The sequence below is a fragment of the Plectropomus leopardus genome, chromosome 2 (assembly GCF_008729295.1).
Source record: "Plectropomus leopardus isolate mb chromosome 2, YSFRI_Pleo_2.0, whole genome shotgun sequence".
NCBI lineage: Eukaryota > Metazoa > Chordata > Actinopteri > Perciformes > Serranidae > Plectropomus > Plectropomus leopardus.
In genome coordinates this window covers 13704852-13728721 of record NC_056464.1, presented here as the reverse complement: position 1 = coordinate 13728721, position 23870 = coordinate 13704852, and the positions used below count along the sequence as shown (strand labels likewise).

The following is a 23870-nucleotide window of genomic DNA, read 5'->3' as shown; positions in this document are numbered from 1 at the left end:
GAAGACAGAGAGGCTCCTCGTCCATGTGGTCTTGCGCTGATAGGGCCCCCCCTCATCACAGATCAGTAGATCCACAGCCCATGGAGCCCATAAACGGCTGGGCCATAATTGAAAGTGCCAAAATCAATAGCGTTGACAGGCCTTAATTAAATTAAATATGTCTCCCACAGGAGAGGGGTGGGGTGATGGAAGGAGGTGGGTACATGTGCTGCTGCTCGAGTGAGCTCACTGTTTGAGGAGCTGTGACTGTAGGGGCATCTTTGGTGTGTACGCACTAGTGGGTGACAACACCCTGAAATGCCAAATGATTTTGTAATAAAGTGACATGCTATGACATCATTTAACAGGCAGTGACGAATGGAGTAACCTTTAATGAAGACGACCTTTTGAATTAGCTTAAACGCCTGTTTTTAAAATCTTTTTTTTTTCTCCTGACCTACATAGAAACAGCATAATGCCATGCCATGTGTCATGCAATGTCATGCAACACAATACAATTTTAACTTAGAGGAAAAATAATTTATGCATTTGGCCAATTTTAAAGCATTGCCAGTTGGGCAGAACTTTAGTATGTTTGTACTGTTGGTGAACTCGATCATGCATCTCTTTACTTGGCAGGTTTATCCAACATAGAGTGAGTATGCTCACACGAACCACAATACAAAGTCAACGTATACTCAAACAAAAGTTTGTATAATATCTTACAAATTACAACCCCTTCCTGTAATGTTAGAATCATTATGTGATAACGTGATGATGCATATGTAACTTAAAATAGCTTCACATTGACTCTTGGTTTCACACAGGAAACAAACAATGGTCCCCTGCGTCAAAGTCCCGCTTGTTTGTTTTTTACCTAACATTACAATGTGACAATGTGATGTTGCGTACATGCATAACATATAACTTACATAACTTTATACATGGACACAAACAGCAGTCTCCATGGTTTAGGTCCTGTGTTTGTTTGTTTGTTTGTTTGTTTGTTTGTTTGTTTGTTTGTTTTTACCCAACATGGCAATGTGACAATGTGAAAATGTGACAACACTGATGTGACATTACATACATAAATAATTTAACGTCAACTTTTGGTTTCACAGGATGCAAACAGAGGTCTCCTAGGTCAGAGTCCTGTGTTTGTTTATATCCAACATTATGACGTGATGACATGATTTTGTAGATATGTATGTTACTTAAAATAACTCAATGTTGACTCTTTGTTGTACATGGGACACAAACACTGGTCTCCTGGGTCAAAGTACTGTATTTGATTGACCAAGCCACCACCGTGATCGCCTCCCATTGTGGAGTTTGCATTGGTCACAATTACGTGGGTAACATGCAAAGTATAGAGCATTATTTTTGTCGGTATAAGCACAAACAGTGAATGAGAACAGCCTGACCCAGCACAGGACACAGGCGCCAGCACAGAACTCAGACCGTCTCGGACTCACAGCACCAACTTGAACTCATAGCTAACATTAAACAGACATAACTTGGGTATAAGGTATTGTAAAGTTGATTAGATGACTCTTGTGATCAAATTTCTTCATACTAATGGCTTCCTCACATTGGATCTAAGCAATTCATTTGTCAGGTTTTACTTTGTTAAAATATAAATAAAACGTCTAATTTGTTAATCCTTTGGCCCCCTTTGTTCAAGATTTGCTCATAACAAACCGAGGGGATGTACCCTACAGTATCGTGGCATGGCAGAGTGTGGCACAAATCCTCCTGCATTCCTGCTGCAGACTGCTCGATGTGAGGTTTGCCGCCTGGCCCATTACAACTAGAGGATCTCCTGTTGTCTTTAGGCTCATCCTGCTGGCCACAGGGAAACATTGAGAGGCAAAGGACATCACCTGTATAAAAAAAAGCCCAACTCCTCATCATTTCAGGCTTTGCCCACATTTAAAGGATTAGGCAGCTAAAGTCAGCAAAGGGTCACTGACAGAGTGTTCCTCTGGGTGGAGGCAGGCGGAGGACAGGGGCGGGTTAGATGGGGGGGCTACGAGAGGCTCAACCCCCTCTGGATAAACTTGAGTTGCAGACTGTTGAGACTTGTGAGATTAGGATGGAGCCAAGTCTGCTACGCTGTGATCTGAAGGACAGGACACACAGCGGCTCGCCGTCCACAGTGCAACTTCCCAGACGAACCCCCTGATTCTGCCCCCCTTTGCTGTTTTGCTTTGCTTTTCTTTGGCCAGATCTGAAGCGGGAGGGAACTGCCCGAAATGATGGGCTTAAGGTTTTTGTGAAAGATGGTTTATGTACATGGTGTCACTGGAAGGGCAAGGCAGAGATTTTGCGGTGATATTTTAAAATGGCTGAACCACACACCGCTGTATAAATCCTTATGATTGCATTTCAAAACCTATTTTTCTAATCTGATGTCAGTTCCCACAGAGTTAATTTCCAACACAATTACCTCCAGTTATTTATTCTTGCCTATCTTGATGAAAATGGGAAATGATTATAGTTTTTCCAAGGGAAAATGTATCTATTGGATATGAACATTTAATGTATCCTCGGAGGAAATAGTCCCTTTTTAACAATTTGTAATATCTGATATTTAGTTCATTATTTGGAGATATTGGTACTGCCAAATAAAAATAAAGATGCCTGGTTTTGCATGAGATGTGTTATTTTTTATTTCATTTTCCATTGCAAGATTACAATTTTTATATTTCAAGGTTTGTCTTTAATTCAAATTGCATAAGGCATATGCAGTCACTGTAATAAATATGACAAACACATTTTTAAAAAATCATAAAACCACTGAATTTAAGGTTCTATTATGTAACATCATTCGGAGGTTATATACTGCAATAATGGAAATAAATCAAGAAATTATTATTATTATTGTTAATATGAATAATAATAGTCATTGTTATAATGACTACTACTACTACTACTACTACTACTAATAATAATAATAATAATAATAATAATAATAACAATAATGTGCTGCTATAATAAAACTTGCAAATGTAGCAACAGCATAAATAGTGTGTGCAGCAGTATTTCTGCTCTAAAATAAGACTGAGCATGTTTTCATTATTCCTGCAATTTGTTTTGAGCGCTGGGAAATATGGGTGACAGCGTTTTGATGCTCCACTTCATTTACTTCATTATTAAGCATCTTTTTGAACCCCCGCATAACCTAATACAGACATGATTTGTTGCTATAACTATTGCTTGTTATGCGCTTATTAAGCATTTCATTTAAGACTCTATTTAGTTTCTAATCAACAAGAGCACTCGGCGTTAGAAAAGCCCAAATGATCGACTTATTAAAATAAATCCCATGACTTGTCATTGGTTAATCAGTCCATTTATATGGCCTATATCATATTACCCAGGCCAGTGATTTGCAAATGATTTTAGTGTGGTCCCTGTTTAATGGCGTGAAAGAAATAAAGGGGCGATAATTCAATTTCACACCAATACCTCGGGTAATTGAGATGTCTTTGATTGAACGCCGAAATGTTGTAAATTTAAAAGCCGCAGTTTTATCTAAGTTTCACAGAGGAGTGAACGGCGAGCAGAAACACTGATACCGCCGCTCACATGCTGAAATTATTTTGATTTTAAAGTCATGCAGAGGTCAGGGTGTGAGGGATAGTGATCCTATCTGACTGACGATGTGTGTGTGCGCGTGTGTCTATAGCCCATATGTGGGACGTATGTAAGTGGCTAAATCACGAAAGGGAGTAATAAAAATATTACTGTTTTCCCTATTACAGAAAAAATATCTCTATAAACCAAAATTAGGTTTTTAGCATTTGACTTGTTGTCACTTATATTTTCCCCCCAAAGTCCATAAATAACAACAACAACAACAACAACAATGATGATCATAATAATTAATAATAATAATAATAATATAATAATAATAATAATAATAATGTGTAACATAGCTTAAATTTTAATATGTAGTCAATATTAGGGGGGTGTATCCCTTACAGCTTTTTAAAAAAATATTTTGTCAATTAAAAACAGAATTAATTTAATACAAAAATGTAACTAACCATTTTAGAAGTGCAAATCACTTAGATTGAATGCAGTGGTGTTTTCATGTCTAATAAGTGGGAATAACATTGGGCAATTTCCACCTACGTTTTCAGTAAATGCATATAAATGCATTTTCTGAAATAATATAAATGCAATAAATGTTTGCACATTGAAAATGCTGGAGCACAAAAGCACAGTCAGGCCAATGACCCACTGATTTAAGAACACATAGAGTTGTTCGCTGCAAAATGATGATAAAACATACTTATAGACTACTGAAAATAAATAAACTCGCTCAATTTATTTGTTTAACAATAATGTTATATAAATATTATCATTAATTATCTTGAATTATATTTTTTCAATAAGAATTATAGTTTTTTTAACAAAAAAAAAATGGCTCTTAGAGGTTTTCAATCAGCGCATTCATTTTTAAACGAGCAGTGATTCCATTACAGGTGTGTTTTTAAGTGCTGCTGCGGTTTTAACAACCAATCAGAGCCGTGCACCGGGCTGTTCACAGTCCTTTGATGTGCCGAAAAAAATAGGCTTATTTTCAACCAAAACACATTTTTTGGGGGGTATCCTGGTAAAACTGAGAAAAGAAAATAGGACATAAACTTAGTTAATATTTCTTAATCCTCGACAGTCGTGTGCATCATATCTGAGGCAATATAGCTCGTGCAGCGATATGATATTTCCTCACAGACAATCTTAAATCATCATGCATCATTTCCGAGTGATTCTGAAGCGATGCCAGGCAAATAATTCTTTTGAGAGCCACTCTAACAATATGCCCCCCCGCGAGGCTGGCGACAACGCCTTTTTTCTGAACCGCACGAGGGTTTTTATCATCACCGTGGGACACATTCATCCCGCCTGTCAGCCGGGGGGAAAGGTGAGGGAGATGAATGGGGAATAAAGTTCACTAAGCGGTGGATCTGATTGACTTAGAGAGTTAATATTTCGAGAGAAAAAAAACACCTATCCCTTCTTCTTCTTTTTCTCTTTCTGCAACTCCAAGCCGCATGATGTCGTTAAATCGCCGAGGCTTCAAATGCGTTTATCATCGTCATTCAGCGTGCCATCACATTTGGAGTCTATTTCTTCTCCGAGCTGCTGTTTCCCTGCTGTTCACCGAGGACATCCCGGCGAGCTGCTGGGGGCTCGACTATAGCTGACTCGCTCTGAAACATCGAAAGCTGTAAATAAAATTGAATAGTTGCTTGTAAATATGCTTTTGGAAAATAGCTTTAATCGATGGTTATAAAACGTTAATTATCAGCAATCTTTTTCTTTCTTTTTATTCATGTATTCATTTATTTATTTTTGCACTTTTAACTAGATTATAATAATTAGATATGACATTTGTGTACACATATATAAATATTGTTTATTTTTATTCAAAGTTTAAACTTCAAGAATGATTAGGCTATTGTTAATCGATATGCACATATTTATGATTATAATATTTGATCAGTTTTAAAATGCCACACTTATTCTATGTTAAGCGTTTAGGATGAAATACTAAATATGTTTTATGATAATATGAATCTATATTTCAACTTTCGAAAACGCAATGGCAATGGCTTATCTTCTGCTAGTCATGTGCAGGCTGCAGTATTTAAGATTTGAATAGGCCTATTCATTTGTAATACAAGCTTTTTTTTTTAAGTGGTGGGATTAACCGAACATAAACTGGCGTGGTGATGACTTTTTGGACTTTGGACACATCCACCTGCCAAATGGACTGCAGTCTGCAGAGTGACCTGTGAGCCAGAGTGTGAATGGTATGGTGAAGCTTAAATGACCGTGAGGCATTGTTACTTACTGGCAGCAAAGTGCTCCGATCCGCCTGATTGCGCTAATTGCTTTGAAATAAGATACATTATGTATAATTATGGAGACCTAAGGTTGGACTGCCGGCTGTTTCCTTTCATCTCTCCGAGGTGCATCATAAAGTTGCTATCAGTTTAACTTATAAAAGCAAAAATGTGTTAATTCTGAATAATAATATGACTTCAGCAGACAATTTCTCACACATTTTAATGTCCCATTAAGAGGGACAAATATCACTTTATAAATGTAAAATGTGACCAGGATATAGGAGTTATACTCACATGAGCGCCCATTGTTCCCCAGACGAAAGTCATTTACTTGAACCAAGTGCAAATATTTTGCCTGAAAATGCCATTTGACATCGACACTCCCTTTTATGTCTTTACAGTCTAAAATGACAGACCTTGCATGAAAAGGGTTAAGACAACTTTGAGAGGAGGCAACAATGGGCCTTTGTCTGGAGTCCCTGCCTCCTGACTGGGAATCAAAGTAGTTTATAAAGTTAAATAAAGGCCCCGATGAGCCTTACAGTTGTTTTGTATCTCAGCTCGGCCCTCATTTGTTGCCTCGGGATTTAAATAAAACGCTATGGTAATCGTCTTCTCCATGGCACATCGCTCTTCTTTAAAGGCCACTGTTTGGGATGCTAATTGCCAGCAGCATTGTTTTCCAGCACCGCTGTCCCTCTGTTAAGACAAATAAGTGGAGACAAGAATGCTGCAACAACCAAAGTCCACAATCAGGTTAATAGATGTTTATTAAAATCAACTTTTGCATACAATCATAATTAAATTATCGACTGAGATGTGGGGGAAAAACGGTGGTGTGTGAAGCAGACAACATTAAGGGTATTTTGTTTATCATTTCTTAAAATATTTTATCATGTTTGCACTGTAAAATCTAAGTTGATATTACTTAAAATAATCTTGAAGACAGACTGCCTTGAAAAAGTAAAGTAAATCTAACTATAAATCTTTTATGTTTACTTTATATCCAAGTGTAAGTTCACTAGAAATTTAGCTGTATTTATTTCATTTTGTGAAGCCCTGGCAACTTAAAAATGACAAGTGAAATTACCTTGTTCTTTCTAAGTGCTACCAACTTCAGAAAACCAAGTTAGTCTAACTTAACGTAATAACTTAGCTACAAAGAGGGTTTGGCCAATGATGAAGTTAGGAGATCTGTGAGTTTGGTTTTATTGACATGTTTAATAATATACACATATGACTGACTATTTTGCAGCCAGCAGAACACAGATATATAGCTCAGTAAACTCGGTTTACTGATGTAGCTAAAACTTATAAATATTGATTTCAGTAAATTTGTCATTTTTTTAAAGTTGCAACTTCACAAAGTGAAGTACGACTAAATTTTAAGTAAACTTAACAAGACACAAAGTAAACATAAATTAAGATTAACTGTTATATTTACTTAGGCCTACACATTTTAAAGGCAATCGTTTTCCTAGAGGTAAAATTAAAAATAATCTGTCAGATTTTACAGTTTGTCAACTTAGAGCCTAGCCTATCCTGTGGTCATCAAATCAGAAAACACTGCATGGAGGAGATGCAGTGGCCAAAAAAAAAAAAAAACTGATCACAGACCAGCAGAATCACACATGTGATTTATGAGTTTCTGAATGAGCACACAGCACCAGGAAAAATTAGCAGGATATGCGTTGTTGCTCCACGTTAACAAACACGTTAATGCGTCTCACGTGGGCCATATTTGTGTTTACGCAGACTCGTTTAACGAGTTGGTGTTGGAGGGACGGGTTAAGTGTCTGAGCCTCGGAGCAGAGGGGGACTTCAGACGGACGCGGCGGCCCCGGAGACTCCGGCGACTTCAAAGCTTCTCGGAGCAATGCCACTCGTTCCAGGTTAGAGGCTTTAAGTGTTTCCAAACACACTGCAGCTGCACGCGGAGGCCCCTGCTACCTGCACACACAGGATGTGCTGCCGAGGAAATGATAAATTAAGACTTATGTGTTAAGTTTTTTTATAAACCGACTGGAACCAGGTTATCTGTTGTAAAAATGCAAAACAACTATTGGGGAACACCTGTGGCCGCAATTTCAATATGAATGTGGCAACCGTAAATCCACTGTAAAATCTGATTGCCTTGAATAAATGTAAGAAAGTTTGTGTAATTTGTATCTAATTTTCACATTTACTTAACATTTATTGACTTAATTGTGCAAAGTTTTTGTTTAGGGAATTTGTGAGTTTGTTTAAATCAATCTTTCAAAGTTTTAACAACTTCAGTAAACCAAGTATACTGTGCTATATGTGTTCTGCTGGTTGCAAACTAGTATTTCATATTTTGTATTTTCTTAGAGGTGTTCACAAAACAAGGCAAAGAGGCAAAAACCTCTTTGTCATGATCAAGTTGAGTCAGACTAAGTTGGTTTACTGAAGTTGCTGGTACTTCGAAAGAGCAAGGTCATTTCACTTGTCATTTTTCAGTTGCAACAGCTTTACAAAATTAACTAGACTAAATATAGCTAAAATTTAAGTAAATGTAACAATTAGATATAGAGTAAACATATTAATATTAATAGTTACTGTATATTTAGACTACTTTCCCTGTGTTTCCAAGATTATTTTAACTAAGATCAACTTGTCAAATTTTACAGTGCAGGCTAGCTGTTATTAAATAAATACTTTTAGCGAAAAACTATATAAATATATATATATATTAATCATTTTAACATGTTTTTAATACACTTTATAAAAGCAATCAACATTCAAAGCCAGTTTTCTAGATTTGCTTCACTTCCTCTAATAGAAGTCTCGCAAATAGCAAATTATTTACCTTATCATGTCATCTTTATAGCTTATATGTGCAAAGCAGGTAGTTGAGTGCGTGGTAAAATCACTGTGTCACCTTGAATGTTAATTGCACTGTTCAAGTGAAGGAAGTCATTCAGTATTTCAACCATGACTAGGCTACACCACAACAAGTCTAAACTTTATGAGGCATAAGGGGTCGGCGGTGCTTTTGTGGTCCTGAAGAGGATTATTTTAATTTCCCTTTGGTAAAGTTATGGCACAGTGACAGATAGATTATGAGCATGATTGGTTTGAGGTCTCACAATCCCCACTGTATTTAACGCCCCGCGCACTCCTGCGCAAAGTCAGAACAACAAACACTTCATGAGACAGGGATCTGCGGTCTCTGTGTGTCTTGGGAAACACTTGCACCGAGGAATCCTTTTCAGTGCGGGACTCTTCTGAGAGTAACTAGTGGGCGCTGACCTTTTCTACTATTACACCGACCATAGCGCTCATTTGAATAGATGGAAATGGCGTGCGATCGGCTGAGAAAAAGCTAATTTTTCAGGCTGAATGGCTCAGTGTCCCTGGGCTAGGGCGGGTAGAGGAGGAGGCGGTGCTGCGCGCTCGGTGCGGGTTCAACTTTTTCAATAGTCTCCCTAAAGCCGAGCGCTTTGATCCGGGCGCTGCTGGCGCCTAAAAACAACATAACTTGTCTGCCCATTAGGGAGACTGACAAATCGTGACAGATTGTTTATGCTTGGCAATTAGCGACGCAGACGCTTTCCTGAGAAACTGGCAACACAGCAAAAAGGTGATCTATTCTCATGTCTCTAGGAATATAGAAGTTAAAGCAGCAACATTTTTATATGAAATCAAACTTTATCTCGTGTGCGTGTTTTTTTTTTTTAAGTGAAATACAACAACTACGGGCATATTTTATGCAAGCCATATTAACAACAATAAAAATATTTTTTCAGGCACTGCAGATAATGAGAAGGTACATAGTATAGCCAGGTAAATCAATGACAGTCCTTGGTTAAATCTCCCCCTGGCTCCACGCTGCCTCCTCCCCCTCTCCCCCCACCGACTCCACATAATTTTTGACTTTAATGGATGTAGTCAAAGGGGAAAAAATCCTAGTGATCCCTCCCCCAAGCCCGATAATTACCCCTAAATGACTGCGAAGGCCTGTGTGTTTCAATCTGATTAGAGCCCCGCAGCCATCAATAAACAGCGCGCTGCAAGAGGTTCATCACATAAAGAGGCAGCAGTAAACTGTTGTGCAACATTCACTTCAGCAACTTTAGGCCAAAAGCAGTCATCATACGGGTGGATGTGAATAAAGCATGTCAAAATGTTTGGGACAGAGAGATGGTATAAACATGGTGGGTAATAATAGAAATAATGCCCCGATTATAAAATGTCAATAAGTTAATGGCAGGGTAATTATAGGGTACACTAACATCATTTTGTGGGATTTAGTCTTAATGAAACCATTAAGAGTTTGTTGTGTTTATGTTTATCTGAAGTTGCTTGTTTAAAAAAAGTTACCATTGTTAACTTCTCCACTCTGATTTTTCTTTTCTTTTTTTTTTAAGTCGCAGGGACCAGCCCATCTGGCCTCTGATTGGCCGTCTGTCTCTCCACGCCTGCCTTATTATAGCCCTGCTCTCCAATTTGGTCACATAAACATGAGGATACCGTCACCTTAGGGCGCACCAACTTTTTTTGTAACTCTTTCCGCTGTACCCACGAGAGTCAACGAGCCACCTCACCCCGTGCCAGTCGGACCTGTATGGCCCCATCGATCGCCATGTCAGCTTTGACCGCTGGTTTGAAAACCGAAGAGCTCCCTCCCCGCTCGGTTCTCGTCAGCAGAAGCGAGATGCAGACCAGCCTGAGCCCCGCAGAGGAGACCGTGAAGCCCAAAGTTGCTATTTTGCCCTTCAGCGTCGAGGCACTGATGGCTGATAGGAAACCCAGCAGAGAGGTGGCATCCCCGGATGCCCCGTCCGTTCCCGGGACGTCCCACGCGCTGGGAAAGGGCGTCAGGATGGGTTCTTTTGGTAGTCTGGATACTTCAGTTCCTGCTTTACCCATGAGCTCCTCGTTTTCAGTGGGCGACATCATGAATATGCCAGAAGACGTGTTGATAAAACCTGAGAGCCCGGACAATAACGAGAGGACTTCATGGCTGCAGAGTCCTCGTTTTTCTCCCACACCTCCGCGTAAGTTTGGTGTCAGCACACAGATCCTAGAAAATATTAAGAATGTGTATTGATGCTTATGTTTATAGTTTTATGAACAAGGATTTCTCTCTTAGTCGACGTGTGTAACATGAAAACTTTTACGCAGTGCATTTCTCTTGTGTGTATTTGCGCACTGCAATTCAAAGTTTTAAATTAAAGCATTTCGTCCCATTACAGGAAGGTTGAGTCCTCCTGCATGTCCCCTGCGAAAACACAAGACAAACAGAAAGCCCCGGACTCCCTTCACCACGTCCCAGCTGCTGGCCCTAGAGAGAAAGTTCCGCCAGAAGCAGTACCTTTCCATCGCTGAGCGCGCAGAGTTCTCCAGTTCCCTCAACTTGACGGAGACCCAGGTGAAAATCTGGTTTCAGAACAGGAGAGCCAAAGCCAAGCGGCTGCAGGAGGCAGAACTTGAAAAACTGAAAATGGCAGCTAAGCCCATGCTGCCTCCAGCTTTCGGGATTTCCTTTCCTCTCGGTGCGCACGTCCCCGCGTCCTACGCAGGGTCGCACCCTTTCCAGAGGCACTCGCTGCCGGTTTCCCCTGTGGGACTGTACGCCGCTCACGTCGGATACAGTATGTACCACCTCGCTTGACAGGGGACGAAGGACACGTGCAGTGGGACACAAGGGGGGTTAGGCTACTCTCGAGGGCCACGCGAGAGGGGAGGGGGCTCCTCGGACAGGTGAGGTAACACTTAATACTAAATAAAGAGGCATCCTGGCGGTGAACTCCGTGTCACATCTTGTCAGGGGGGCAAGACCTCCAAACAGACCCCCTTCTGAGGACCTTGAAGTTTATCCACTTCCCTCGACCTCGCCAGTAAGTTCACACACTGCAAAAATTATCCAACTTTAGTCATTTACTCCTGAACTTAATGATAATGCCAATCAGGAACGTAATGATATAAATATTAATTCAGAAAATAATCTGTGTGAGACTAAATGACTTTAAAATGGAGATTTTTGCGGTGCAGAGGTGGAAAAATTATTTAGTGCCTGTAGGCCTGTGAAATGTCACAAATGGACAGTCAAGTATGGACACTAGACTGCGTGCTGTAGTGTGTCAAACGTAGCCCACTCCGTTACATTTAAGCCTTTTTAAAAAGGCTATTAAACCAGCTTCTTGACATTCAGCACCAGTAAACTTATGTTGGGCTTCCATCGCATCAGTGGGCTGCTGTCACACTGCAAAGAGAACATCGTTTTTTCTGCATTCATATCAATGCGTAACTATAGTGGGTTACTGAATCCAGTGTCAATGAATGCTCTTTGTGAATTTGAAGAACCACAGCATTTTGGGGGGGGGGGTTTTTGGGGTTGGGTTTTTTTTTTTATAACAGCACTGTCTGTTGTTGGAATGATTCCCTTCGGAAGGGATATGTGTACTGTAAAATAATGTATATTTGAAGAATATCCTCATTTATATTATGAATATATTTGTGACATAACTTAACAATAAATTGTTTATTCTTTTTCATTAAGCAGTTGTTGGTTTTGACTGACACGTGCGTGGTAACCGTAGATCATTTCACGTTCAGGACAAACTGTGCTTGGATATAATAATATTCGTACTTATAATGAAAACTTGAGGTGATGCTCATTATTTTACAATTATTTTATCTATTTTTAGGGGAAAGTTTGGGCTCATTGTGTGTGTTGTGACTTTTGGGAAATAGCAAACAATTTTAAAAGAAACAGGAGTAATTATTATCAGGCCTGTTGCGAAAATGTCCAGAAATTAGAATATTTATCACCATGATTTGAAACTGATGCTTTTGGGAGTGTCATTGATAGGGCCTTGTGTTATCCGCACCGTGACAATATTGAATATTTAACGTTCACTTCTCTTTAGTTTCAACTTTTCACACTTGCACGTATTTCAGCCTCGCAGCGCTGGTGTGCATTTAAACTTGTCACATATTATTTGGAGGAATGTATTGCTACAGCTGTTGCCTATTGCTCTGAAACAACTAACCTAGATTTTGTTGGCGCCAGCAGAGTTTAGAGGGGGTGGAGATGTGTGGAGGGGGGGGGGGGGGGGGGGGGGGACACACACACAACCAGTTGTGCTGACTTCAAAACACACCGATAAATATTGGAGATCTGTGGGCTAAATTGCTTGTAAACAATCCACCAGAGTGTCATTATGGAGTGTTTAGGGTGTAAAATGAGCCAAGTGACACGCCATTATGGAGAAGACAGGGTGTTAGAACCCATGTGGACAAACATATTACCTTACCGGCGGCACAAAAAGACAAATATTTCATCCTTCTGATGAGCGTCATTTTGTGCCATCAGGAAGACTTAAATGACAAAACAGGGATCAGATAGGGAGAAAATTACAGGCCACTCCAGAGCAGTTTTAAAGGCTTTCTCTTGAGTTCCCTGCCATTCAGGCAGGGGTTAAATTGGAGTAAAATAATTGCTGTAATGAGCAAAGGCAATCTGCCGCAGACGGAGGCCGGCTCCAGCGAGGCTGTAGCTCCAGGCAAGGCGGAACTTTTATCATTCCTAAAATGTCAACGGGGGACTGGGACGGGCAACACTTCTCCTCTGTGCGCTGTGATTTCCTCCTCAGCGCTGACAAGCTGCTGTCCTACACAGGGGCCCGGGTAGACCTGATTTATTATCGATTTTAAGAGACATGCATTTGATCTTAAAATATGATAACGCATTGTAATATGGAATTCATTTAAGAGTTTGATTTCGGTGCATTTTCTGTCTATATTTCTTATTGCAGTGCACTTTCCCCCGACAATCTCCGCTCCTTTATACCCACGAGGCATGAATTAATACATAATCCCTGACAATGCGTTTAAATCACACGGATGGACGCTCTGTCTGAAAAGAAGAGAAACTTGACACAAAGGAGCCAAAGGGGATCCGTCCATTCTTTCAGCTCTTTCATTCTTTTGTCCCCGGCTCTCAGTCTTGCCAGGAGCCAAACGCAAAACAAAACTCACTTGTTTATATCATCCAAAAGATCACAGGAAGCTGTTTGACTCTGTCGTTAAAACTCCTTGATCCTCAAGAAAAGGGAAAATGGGCCGTTAGAAGTCGCCATTAAAGCTCGGAGGGACGGTTAATAAAGCAGAGGAGGGAGTGGATGTTTAATAGACCTTTAACCTTTAATCAGTTTTTCCCCCAATACATTTAGAGGATACGCTGTGGGACTTTTTAGATTAATTCATATGGGTCACTGAAAAAAGAAACAAAGGATTATCTCCGTTTATTCTGTAACAAATATTGTGAAGAAAAAGCACTTCTATTGCAACATACTTTGCCTGATCAAAATTACAAAAAGAGGCCCATGTTGATTTTTCTTCCGTGAAATGTGCAGCTTGCGAAAATATTATGCCCAAATAGATATTTGCCAATACAATATTTAACGTGTATGGTAGCTACTTGTTAATCAATTAGAGTATGTGTTTTATTAAACCAAGTATTTTTTAAAATAATTTAAATAAACTGATTTGACACGCAAGTTAATTCCAGAAAATCGTTATTAGAAATGAATTAATGTCATTCGGTTCTTCACAAATGAGATTGTTAAAAGCACTAATTTAACCTCACAAGCAATAAAATGACTGCAAATTTCATATAGGCTACTTTTATTGTAAAAGGCCTAAGTGATATTTTAACGCAGCCTTTATGTTGGCCTGGCTGCTCCGAGTTGCAAAGGTTAAACCATTGTCATTTTTATTTAAAATATTAGATTGCATGCATTGCAGGTTAATGAGTCTAGTCTATTACAGATTAGGCGAAATCCGTTTATTTTTGATGATTTTAAATGCGTTAAAAAAAATCCATGAAATATAAAAACACAAGTTACTTTCTGTTTCTTTCAGATACTACACCACCACCTTCTGTTCAGATTCGGAGTGACATAAAAATGCTCTTTCAATTCGATTAAAAAAAGTTAAATTATTAAAATAACCTTACTGAACTAACAACTAAATATTTTTTAAAATGTTAGTAATGCGCAAAGCCGAAATGGATAACAAAAGGCTATTGCAAGCGAGCTCATTTGAGGGGGCTTCTTTGTTGTCTGTTGGCCTTTTAGAAAATATTTTTCAGTGAAATGTGCACGATGAGCAAATAAACCAGAGCAATAATGATATTTCAAAAATACTAATGGCAAATATGATGCCATATACCTCCAAATCAGCGGGCCCTTTGAACATTTGAAGATGATGTGATTTCAGCCCGGTTCAGGAGGACAACATCTCTTTAAACATTTTTCTAGGCTAGTTGTCTACATGTTATGAAAATGCTTACGTGTTTAAAAAAAGAAAAGAAGGGTAAGTTCATCGGATTTGTCGTTTCTGTTTTGCACAGGTTCACACTGATAGATATGAGAGAAGACTTGGCCAAAACAAAGGCGTTTAAATCATTGTTAATATTTCCAGTCAAAATTAAATGCAGCTTTATTTAAACTGAACGCGTACTGACGTCCTTGCTCTGCAAAATAGGCTACAAACTGTGTCGAGCCCTCAGACTGTCAGAGGCACGTGCTGTAAATAACATAAATAACGCAACAAGAATGACATAAATCAATGTTCTTTGCAATGCACCAGCAAAGATCATCACCAATTTCTTGCGGCTGCCTTTACAAAAAAAAAACCAAAAAAAAAAAACCTATAAAGTCAATCTCATGCAGAAAACCAGATGTGCTCCTATAGGACATTTACAGAAATATTAGAGCGATGACATATTTTAAGAAATGAAATGCAGTGAACTCACCACGAAGTCATGCAATAAAGGTCAATAATAGAGGAAAGATATAAATACATTATTGGTTTGGACTTTTTAAAATGGCATGGACCTATATATGCTGATAGTCAAGCGGATGAATATCTTAACAGTGTATGAAATAATACACATTGCTTATACCGTTTAGCGCTACTGCACCAGTCTGTTCATCGGCTTGAGTTATACTGCAGTGCTGACACAACTACAAGCATGCCGAAACTGATTCATCAATAAACCTCCTCATTTTGTTCTTGTTAAGGCTGTGGTATCCACTAGAGGGCAGCGGTGTCTCGGCCTGTATGCATTGAATGGGCATAGGTTGACCTATGTCTAAGACTAGACTTTGGCCATTTACTCTACAGGCTGCAGTTATTAACCACTGATATACCAATCGGATAATCTCCCAATGATTGATTACAAATGTTGATAGCTGTTTGGAAGTTTGATTAACTCTATTCACCTCCCTTAGCTATCAGAAGTCCTCTGGTGACCCTTTATTCATTAATTACTTCAACATGTAAATCAGTGGAACAGTTGTGCGTTTATAAGGTACATTTACTGTCTACAGGAGGGGAAGCTTTGCACTGATATGTAAGAGTTTTGAACACGAAACCAAATGTACTGAGCAGCGTAATTACAACAGTGTGGAGAGTGTGCCAATCATCTATTGGAAATTAAGGGGGGTAAGATTTTCTTATGTGGACTAATGAGGCAGCATTTCTTTTAAGATGCAATAAAAGTGTTAAATGTGATGGAAAATTGCCTGAAAACCCCATTAAACAAAACTGCATCACACTCTGCATCACCAGTGCTTCAATGCAAATAGGTTTCTGATCTGTCCTTTACAAGGTAATTTATTTCAACAAAGCAGAGAATGATTACTGTCACCCTTTGGCTAAGTTGTTGTTTTTTATTATTGTGCAGCATTTAGCATTTTTGGTACACTTAATTGTTAAATTACCTGGCCACATGAGGTTTAAATGTTCTGTTCTCTGTTTTGTCTTAATGATAGCAAATAATTCTGCGGCCCTCCTAATGATGATCAATAAGCTCAGCGATTAAGCTTTATAAACCCACTATGGGTGGATTCCTTAACAAGCCACATGCTGCTGACTAACATGTTAGTTTTTGTGGGTTTAGTTAATTAGCAGTGAGAGGTTAAGACCTGATGGTTCAGAAGTGCAATGACTTGATTCTTGGCACAAAGTTGCTCATTGCAACATGGACTCAGATCAAAGTGCAGACTTTTAAATGATTATTTGTATGTGTTGTAAGATTTATTTTTTAAATAATCTAATCTTAAATCTTCTGCACTGGACTGATGGAGCTGTGGTGTTTTTATTTAGTCCTAGTGTTTAAAGAATAATTATTTTATAATATATAGGCCTACTTATTATCATTATGGATTGTGAAATTACACTACAATACAATATCATGCTATTAAAAATTCAAAGTGGTAAACCTATAGATTAGCTGATTAAAATCAACAACATTATCAGTTTTGACTTTTGAAAATCCTTATGAATCCATGTGTCCTGACTTATTAATGTAATGTTTCATTTTGATGTCTTATTAAAACATAGTAAAAGGTACATCTCTCAACTCTCAAAACAGCAGGAAGTACCATTTAAACATAATGGCTGAGGATTTATCTAGAAATAAGATTTTTAGTAATTACTGTTGGTGAAACAAGCAAAGAGAACTTTTAATAACTTTTTGTCAGTGGCATCCCATACATAATCTATGCCCAGGAGCAGGGGCGTAGCGCCAAATTCTGGGCCCTAGGCATAAGCAGTCTCTGTGCACCCCCCCACCCCCACCCTTTCTCTCTTGATCCATTTCATGCAACCTTTACATTTTGTTTTGTTTTGTTTTGTTTTGTTTTTAACAAAGTCAGTTTCCTTTCTGGAGCTTTACATTTTTGTGTTCTTTTTTGGAACCTCGATTTTCCCTTTCTTGGGGAAAGACATCACAGCATACTGTATTTTGGTGCTCCAGCAGCGTAATCAGTCACTCACTCAGCTTTAGCTGCGTCTACAGACAAAACTGGTGCAGGGTGGACTGAACCATTTTGCGCCTTTAAGGGTTGAGAGGAGTGGCAGAGAGCTTGCACTGTTTTTTTGTACAAAGTTCAGTCTTACAACTGATTCATTCTGCCAATTTTATTTCAGTTATGGGACTAATTATGTAGAAAAAAATTATGTGAACAACATCAAAATTTTCATTCTAGGATTTTTGAGGGCCCCACTCCTATCAAGGCCTTGGGTAATCAGTTGCACTATTCCCCCTACGAAAACGCCCCTGCCCAGGAGCATAAAATGATGGAAAACCATCCTTTTATGATGTGGCAACTACGCCAACCAGCACCACCTTGTGACAGATCAAGGAACTATCAAACTCCATCTCAAGATAAACCTTGAACATGCAATTCTGCCTACTATCAATATATGAATGACCAGTGCATGAAGAACCTGTCTCTTAATCAGTCTACAGAAGTGCCTGATGGGCCTGATCCTGCATAAGTGGTACTTCAACAATCCTCAAGAATTTGCTCTGCTCATGCTCTGCACGTTTTTAGCTCTCCTGCATCCTGCACAAGATGCGTTAACCTGACTCAGATGACGCCGTTATGTAATGTAGCAAGCCTGTGCCATCAATGAAGCCATGTGCAAACTCAAGACAAATGTAAAGCATCTTATCTGCATGTTGAAGGTATTTCTGTATGCAGAACTTGACAAGAACATTGGCAGCACCAGGTTAACAGTAACAATTAAACAACAAACAGCAAAGACAAAACAGGAATTGTGGCTCCCTGTGGAACAAATGCTTCACCAAAATATGTGAATATGCAATGCAGGATTAATGGAGGTAAATGCTTGTTTGTGCAGATAATCAATCACGTTAAGAATCTATATATGGTGTCAGAAAGGCAAAGGACAAATCTTCATAAAGCCAAACATGGACATTGTGAAATTTTGATTGTTTCTGTCATTAAATATATTGCTGTTTGGCAGCCAAGACATGTTGAAGAGTCTCTCAATAAACCAACCGGGAGAGTTGTCAAACAAGTCCACGCTGGTAGTAACACATAGCATTGCCAACAATAGCGTAGGCTTCATTTGACAGACAGAAAAGCTGGCTGAATATCACTGGGAATAGATTACTGATCACAAGTACATTCAAGTCTCTACAATTAATTTTCATGCATGTTTTGGCACTGTACTGACATGGGTGGAAACCAGTGGCTTCAAAAGGAAGGAGGGATCATTGACAGGGCAAGTGAAACTGGTGTCTGGTAGGGCCCAACCCAAGGCTGATTCAACTCAGGCTAGTTTTAGTCAAGTGAACTGTGCTGCAATTAACTCTAAAATCATGGACTCATATAACAAGATACATTCAAAATCCACAGTTCCCACACAATTTTAATGTCATAATTTTAAATCTTTTCCATTACTTTTCAACCATAATAGACCCATAATTAAGTTTCCATGATCATTCACAATGTAAAACCCATTTGCTCTACCTCAAAAATGCAGTATAACTAGTAGTGGGTTTAGCATAGATATGAAAACTTTGGGATTCATGACCTTCATGTTTAATCACACTGTCACAATTTCATTTTTGTCTTTAGTCATTCAAACATATCAGATTCAAACTCTGTAACTTCAGGTAGCTGGCATACAGATGTTGGGAGTCTGTGAAGTAACATAGGTGATGGGTAACAAAACGCATTGGTGCATATTAGAGCTCCCTTATGTCAACAGCTACAGAAAAGGAAGTGGTTATATTACCTTATGCAAAGGGTTATCCATGAAATATAACTGCTACAATCAATTTTATTAAACACAGAAAAATTATTGGACTTTTCCATTATTTTCAAGGATTTTACTAATCCCGTGACTTTCTCAGGCCTGGAAAATGAGATAGTGAAATTCTATGACTTTTTCATGACTGTGGGGATCGTGAAAATAGAATCCAGGGTTGAGCAAAATGCTCAACATAAAAGGTAAAATGTCTTATTTTAAAAAACAGATTTTGTTACATGATTTCATGGGATGTAGAGTCATTAAGTGGAGATACATTCCCTGCTGGTGGTTGCAGCAAGGACTACAAACCATCATGGCACCCAGTAAAAGACTACAAGACCCACATTAGGCCAGCAGACAGGCAGTTAGGACCCTGATTGCTTTCCAGCTGAAACATATCAGCTGATTGCCCCACTGAGGGAGCTGAAGTGGAGGGGGAGTCAGTGCATGTAGGAGAGAAGGTGATGATTGAGACAGAGAAAAGCAGAAAATTGAATTATGCTCCCCAGAGGACAATGAACTGGAGTTCTGATTCACCTTCCTGTTTCTGTTTTGTTTAACTTTTGTCTCAACGAAGTACGTTGACCTTTTACAGAAAACTGAATACACTACGCTGGAAAGCAAAGTTTGATTGTTTTCATTTCCTGCACCCACACCTCCAAAGTTCCAGGACAAAAGCTCCTGAACTCCCAAGACGTCAAAATATTTAAGGTACATAGTCATTTATTACATCTGAACCATTTATTATATTTGCACTATTCATCCCATTTGCACAATAATCATTTACTGCATAATAGAAATAATCGGTTACCTCCCATTTATATTTGAAGTTGCTGCTCCATACTGCTCCAAGTTAGCGCTTGTGTGTTTTCATATGTGCCTTCCTCAGCTGTAATCTTATGACTTTTATTTAGTACATACCTACTTTTTATATATTTTCTGTTATTTTGTTTGCGAACTTGCATGTTTACACTGGAGGTCTGGGAGACACAGCATTTCAATCCTGTCTATATCCTGTACATATGGCAGAATTTACAATAAAGTTGACTTTAAAAAAAAAAGTCTAAATCGACCCTAAATTACAGAAAAATTTGAGTAGACGGAGCACACTGATTTCTATAAGCAGATCATACAGTCTGTCCAACAGATGGCAGCAGAGACCATACATTAAACCAGAGAGACTTGCTCCCAAATCCAACATGTCACACCACTGGTACTAAAATAATGGCAACTGCAGTATTATTTGAGAGACTGGGAACTTTGGTTTGTGTAAAAACTACATCGCTTCACTTACAGTTCATAAATCACATTTTAAAAAAACACAACAACCAGTTTATTTGACTTTGCAAAGAGAAAACGCGTTTATACTTTGAGCTTAACAACAATTACTTGAAATACAAAACAAAGCATAATGTCTCTATTAAAATAAACTCCATCAGCAATTGCTACACACTGAGTGGAAACCAGAATGTCGGTCAGAGCGAAAAGAACTTCCTCAAGAGAAAAAAAAAAGTAGAAAAGGACATCATGCTGATTCATGGTCGGGACTTGAGCCAGTTTTGTCTCAGTGTTTCCCAGAATCAACTGGCAGGCATTTTGGAAATAACTACAAAAAAAATAAAACAAGTTCATAAAAGCTGATACCTAATGAGGAGTTTTAATATATAAATTGAGACATACTGTGAATAGATTGTAATGAAGTGTACATAAAAACAAGTTTATGTCTATGACAATGAGAGCTCTATTATTTTATATCCATTCTGCTTATGGCCCAGGAAATGTTTACTTTGTTCAGGTCCAGTACAATCTGCAGCCACTTTTTTGGTATAAATCAAAAATCACCGTAAAAACCTCAAATTGAGGGAATTCTGAAGGAACTATACAACCTAGTGCGAGAAAGAAATGCTTAGGACATCTATTTCTTACATAACATTTTGAACCAGCATGTTCAACTCCTCAAATGTTTACAAACTGCTGTACAGTGCTCCTTTAAGACATGTTAGTCAGACCAAGGGTTATAGCAACACAGCATATTTCTCTTAATGACACATGAACCTTTGATCAGCTCTGGTAAGTAAGCAGCGGTTAAGCCTGGCTCACAAGCATCTCTTATTGGTTTATTATTTCAAGGTTTTCATCGGCATGGTTGGCATTCAGCAAATTTCCTGTGGAAAGTTCTGCACTCCTTGCTGGAATGCAGCCACAAATGTCCACTAACATGAGTCTGCAGCTCACACAGAGACGACTAGGTACGACATGAAACAGCACTATGTGTGTATTGCTTATGATGCATCTAGTACAGTGCCGGCTGTGATGTGTGTGCATTAACAACCTACATATTGCTGATGTGCTTTTCCTGAATACAACTGTTGTCTGCTATTTGTGTCGCTCATCTCTCCTCTTGCAGTAGCTGGAGCCTGTCCTCATCAAAGTGAGGGCGAATGTGTCCAGTGTCGATTGCCTCACAGTCATCTGTGAAAAATACCAGGTCCTGCCAACAAAACATGACAAGACATGCGGTCAAGAAACGCATGCCTGAAAACAAAGCATGTGAAAGTCAAAAACAACTTGCAGGCGTTTTAGATGCTCTCACCCGATAACACATTCTGGTGATGATTGTGTACAAGTTCTGGATTTTTCGTTTCAGCAGCACCATTCTGGGACGCTCTCTGCAGTACTGGTTTGGATGGTTCAGCACCACGTAGAGAAAGTCTCGGAGCTTAGCTGTGACACATGCGTTCTATAAAGACAAAACAACTCTTAAAACAAACAGTGTCCTCCTAAACTATTCACTATTATGACAGTGAATGATTCTCGATTTATTATTACGGGTTAGGGCTGGGAAATATATCAATACTATACTTGTGTCATGACATGAGACTAATATCAGCCTAGATTTTGAATATTGTAATATTATTGTAATATTATAAGTGTTGTCTAACTCCTGGTTAATATTCCAAACTTACAAGACTGCTTTATTATATGCCTCTACCCTCTTAAACATCATATCTAGACTGCTGATGCTTATTTATAAAAAAAAAATCTCATAGTGTTAATATTTCGTGAAAGCACCAATAGTCAATGCTACAATGTCGTTGCAATATCGGTATCAAGGTATTTGGTAAAAAAATATCAGGATATTCTATCTCTTCTACTCAGAGATTTTGCTTTTTGCATGTCAGTATTTACATTTTATTACATCTTGAATACTCAAAAACAAAAGCGTAGCTTTCCTTTCAACGTCGGGGGGAAACATATGAAAGAGGAAGTGTATGGGGCACCTTCGCCATAAAATTTTGATTATCAAACACTTCATTTCCTGCATTCTGATGAATTTTAATGCCCCAGTTTGTTACTTTTCTGTATCCATTTTTGGTGTAAATGTCTTTAATTTTATCAAAATGAAAGTAATTTGGTACTTTCACAGTTTTATTCTGGGAGACAAATGCACATGTTCTAAATATTGGGATGGTGGTGTCCCCCCTTTGCTCAAATAGTCTTAAATCCTCAAACATACAAGCAACAGCCTATGAATCCATCAATTAAGATTTGGTTGCAATACACACTCTTACAGCTCTTGCAGTGGATTTTGTCAACTTGCTGGTTTTGCCTTAAACTACCTTAGTTGTTAATATCTAACTGACTTTACATGGTAATCTATGGGGGAAAGGTGTTTTTTTTTTTAGCAGAAAAAAGCAAAATGCAAATATTCCCAAGTCTCCTCGGAACCCATTTCAGCACCCCAATGTGTCCCCTCATCTGATGCATGACAAACTTACATGGACATCAAGGAAGATCGTGGGTAGAACCTCCGCACACGTTTTCTGCAACCCAACAGACACTCTCGTTAGAATACAAAACACAGAGGAGCAGTGTGCTCATTTTGACGATGCATTCAAGGTCAAAGCGCTTACCGTGCGATGATACGTGTGTATTTTATCCAGCAAAGCCATGACTTCTTTGCTGAGGCCGAGCGCTCTGGAGTAGCAGGTCGGAGGTGCGCACTCCGACAGCCACACAAAGCTGAAGAAACACAAGAGAGTGGCGAGTCCCAGCCTCATGTCTGAAAACACTGCTGCTCAGGGCTGCAGAGAGCGGCTGCGACTGTCAGCAGGGTTTCGAATAGTTTAGAGGAGGACTTGCAGCAGTTTTAGAGATGGAGTGAGTGCTGGAGGGGGGCGAAAAAAAACGACGGACGATGACGTGGAAGCGAGTGAGGCTGAGAAAAACATTTGGGGGTCTGCTGTGTTTTGGAAAGCAAACACTGTGTTCATGCACGCAGCAAATACCAGGGGTGATTGAGCGTCTCCTGCTGATAACACAGCCAAACACTTTGCCAGTTTTCACTCAAATTTGTGGCTTGGCAATTCCTGAAAACCAAGATATTTACGATAGCTATGGTGGGGTCAAGGCAATGTACATGTAAAAAAA

The 23870-nt window shown here is 39.0% G+C and overlaps 2 protein-coding genes across 2 annotated transcripts; one reads left to right on the top strand and one right to left on the bottom strand.

Annotated features, from left to right (window-relative positions):
* The first annotated feature begins 10328 nt into the window (after positions 1-10328).
* On the top strand, positions 10329-12362 carry msx1a (muscle segment homeobox 1a). The gene is made up of 2 exons (XM_042500300.1): positions 10329-10858; positions 11057-12362. The coding sequence occupies exons 1-2, from the start codon at positions 10426-10428 to the stop codon at positions 11473-11475; spliced, it is 852 nt and encodes a 283-aa protein (XP_042356234.1). The 5' UTR covers positions 10329-10425; the 3' UTR covers positions 11476-12362.
* Positions 12363-20748: 8386 nt separating this feature from the next.
* Positions 20749-23810, bottom strand: LOC121951139 (cytokine-like protein 1). The gene is made up of 4 exons (XM_042497385.1): positions 23354-23810; positions 23219-23263; positions 22033-22179; positions 20749-21930 (listed from the first exon to the last, which is right to left on the bottom strand). The coding sequence occupies exons 1-4, from the start codon at positions 23498-23500 to the stop codon at positions 21829-21831; spliced, it is 441 nt and encodes a 146-aa protein (XP_042353319.1). The 5' UTR covers positions 23501-23810; the 3' UTR covers positions 20749-21828.
* Positions 23811-23870: the final 60 nt, after the last annotated feature.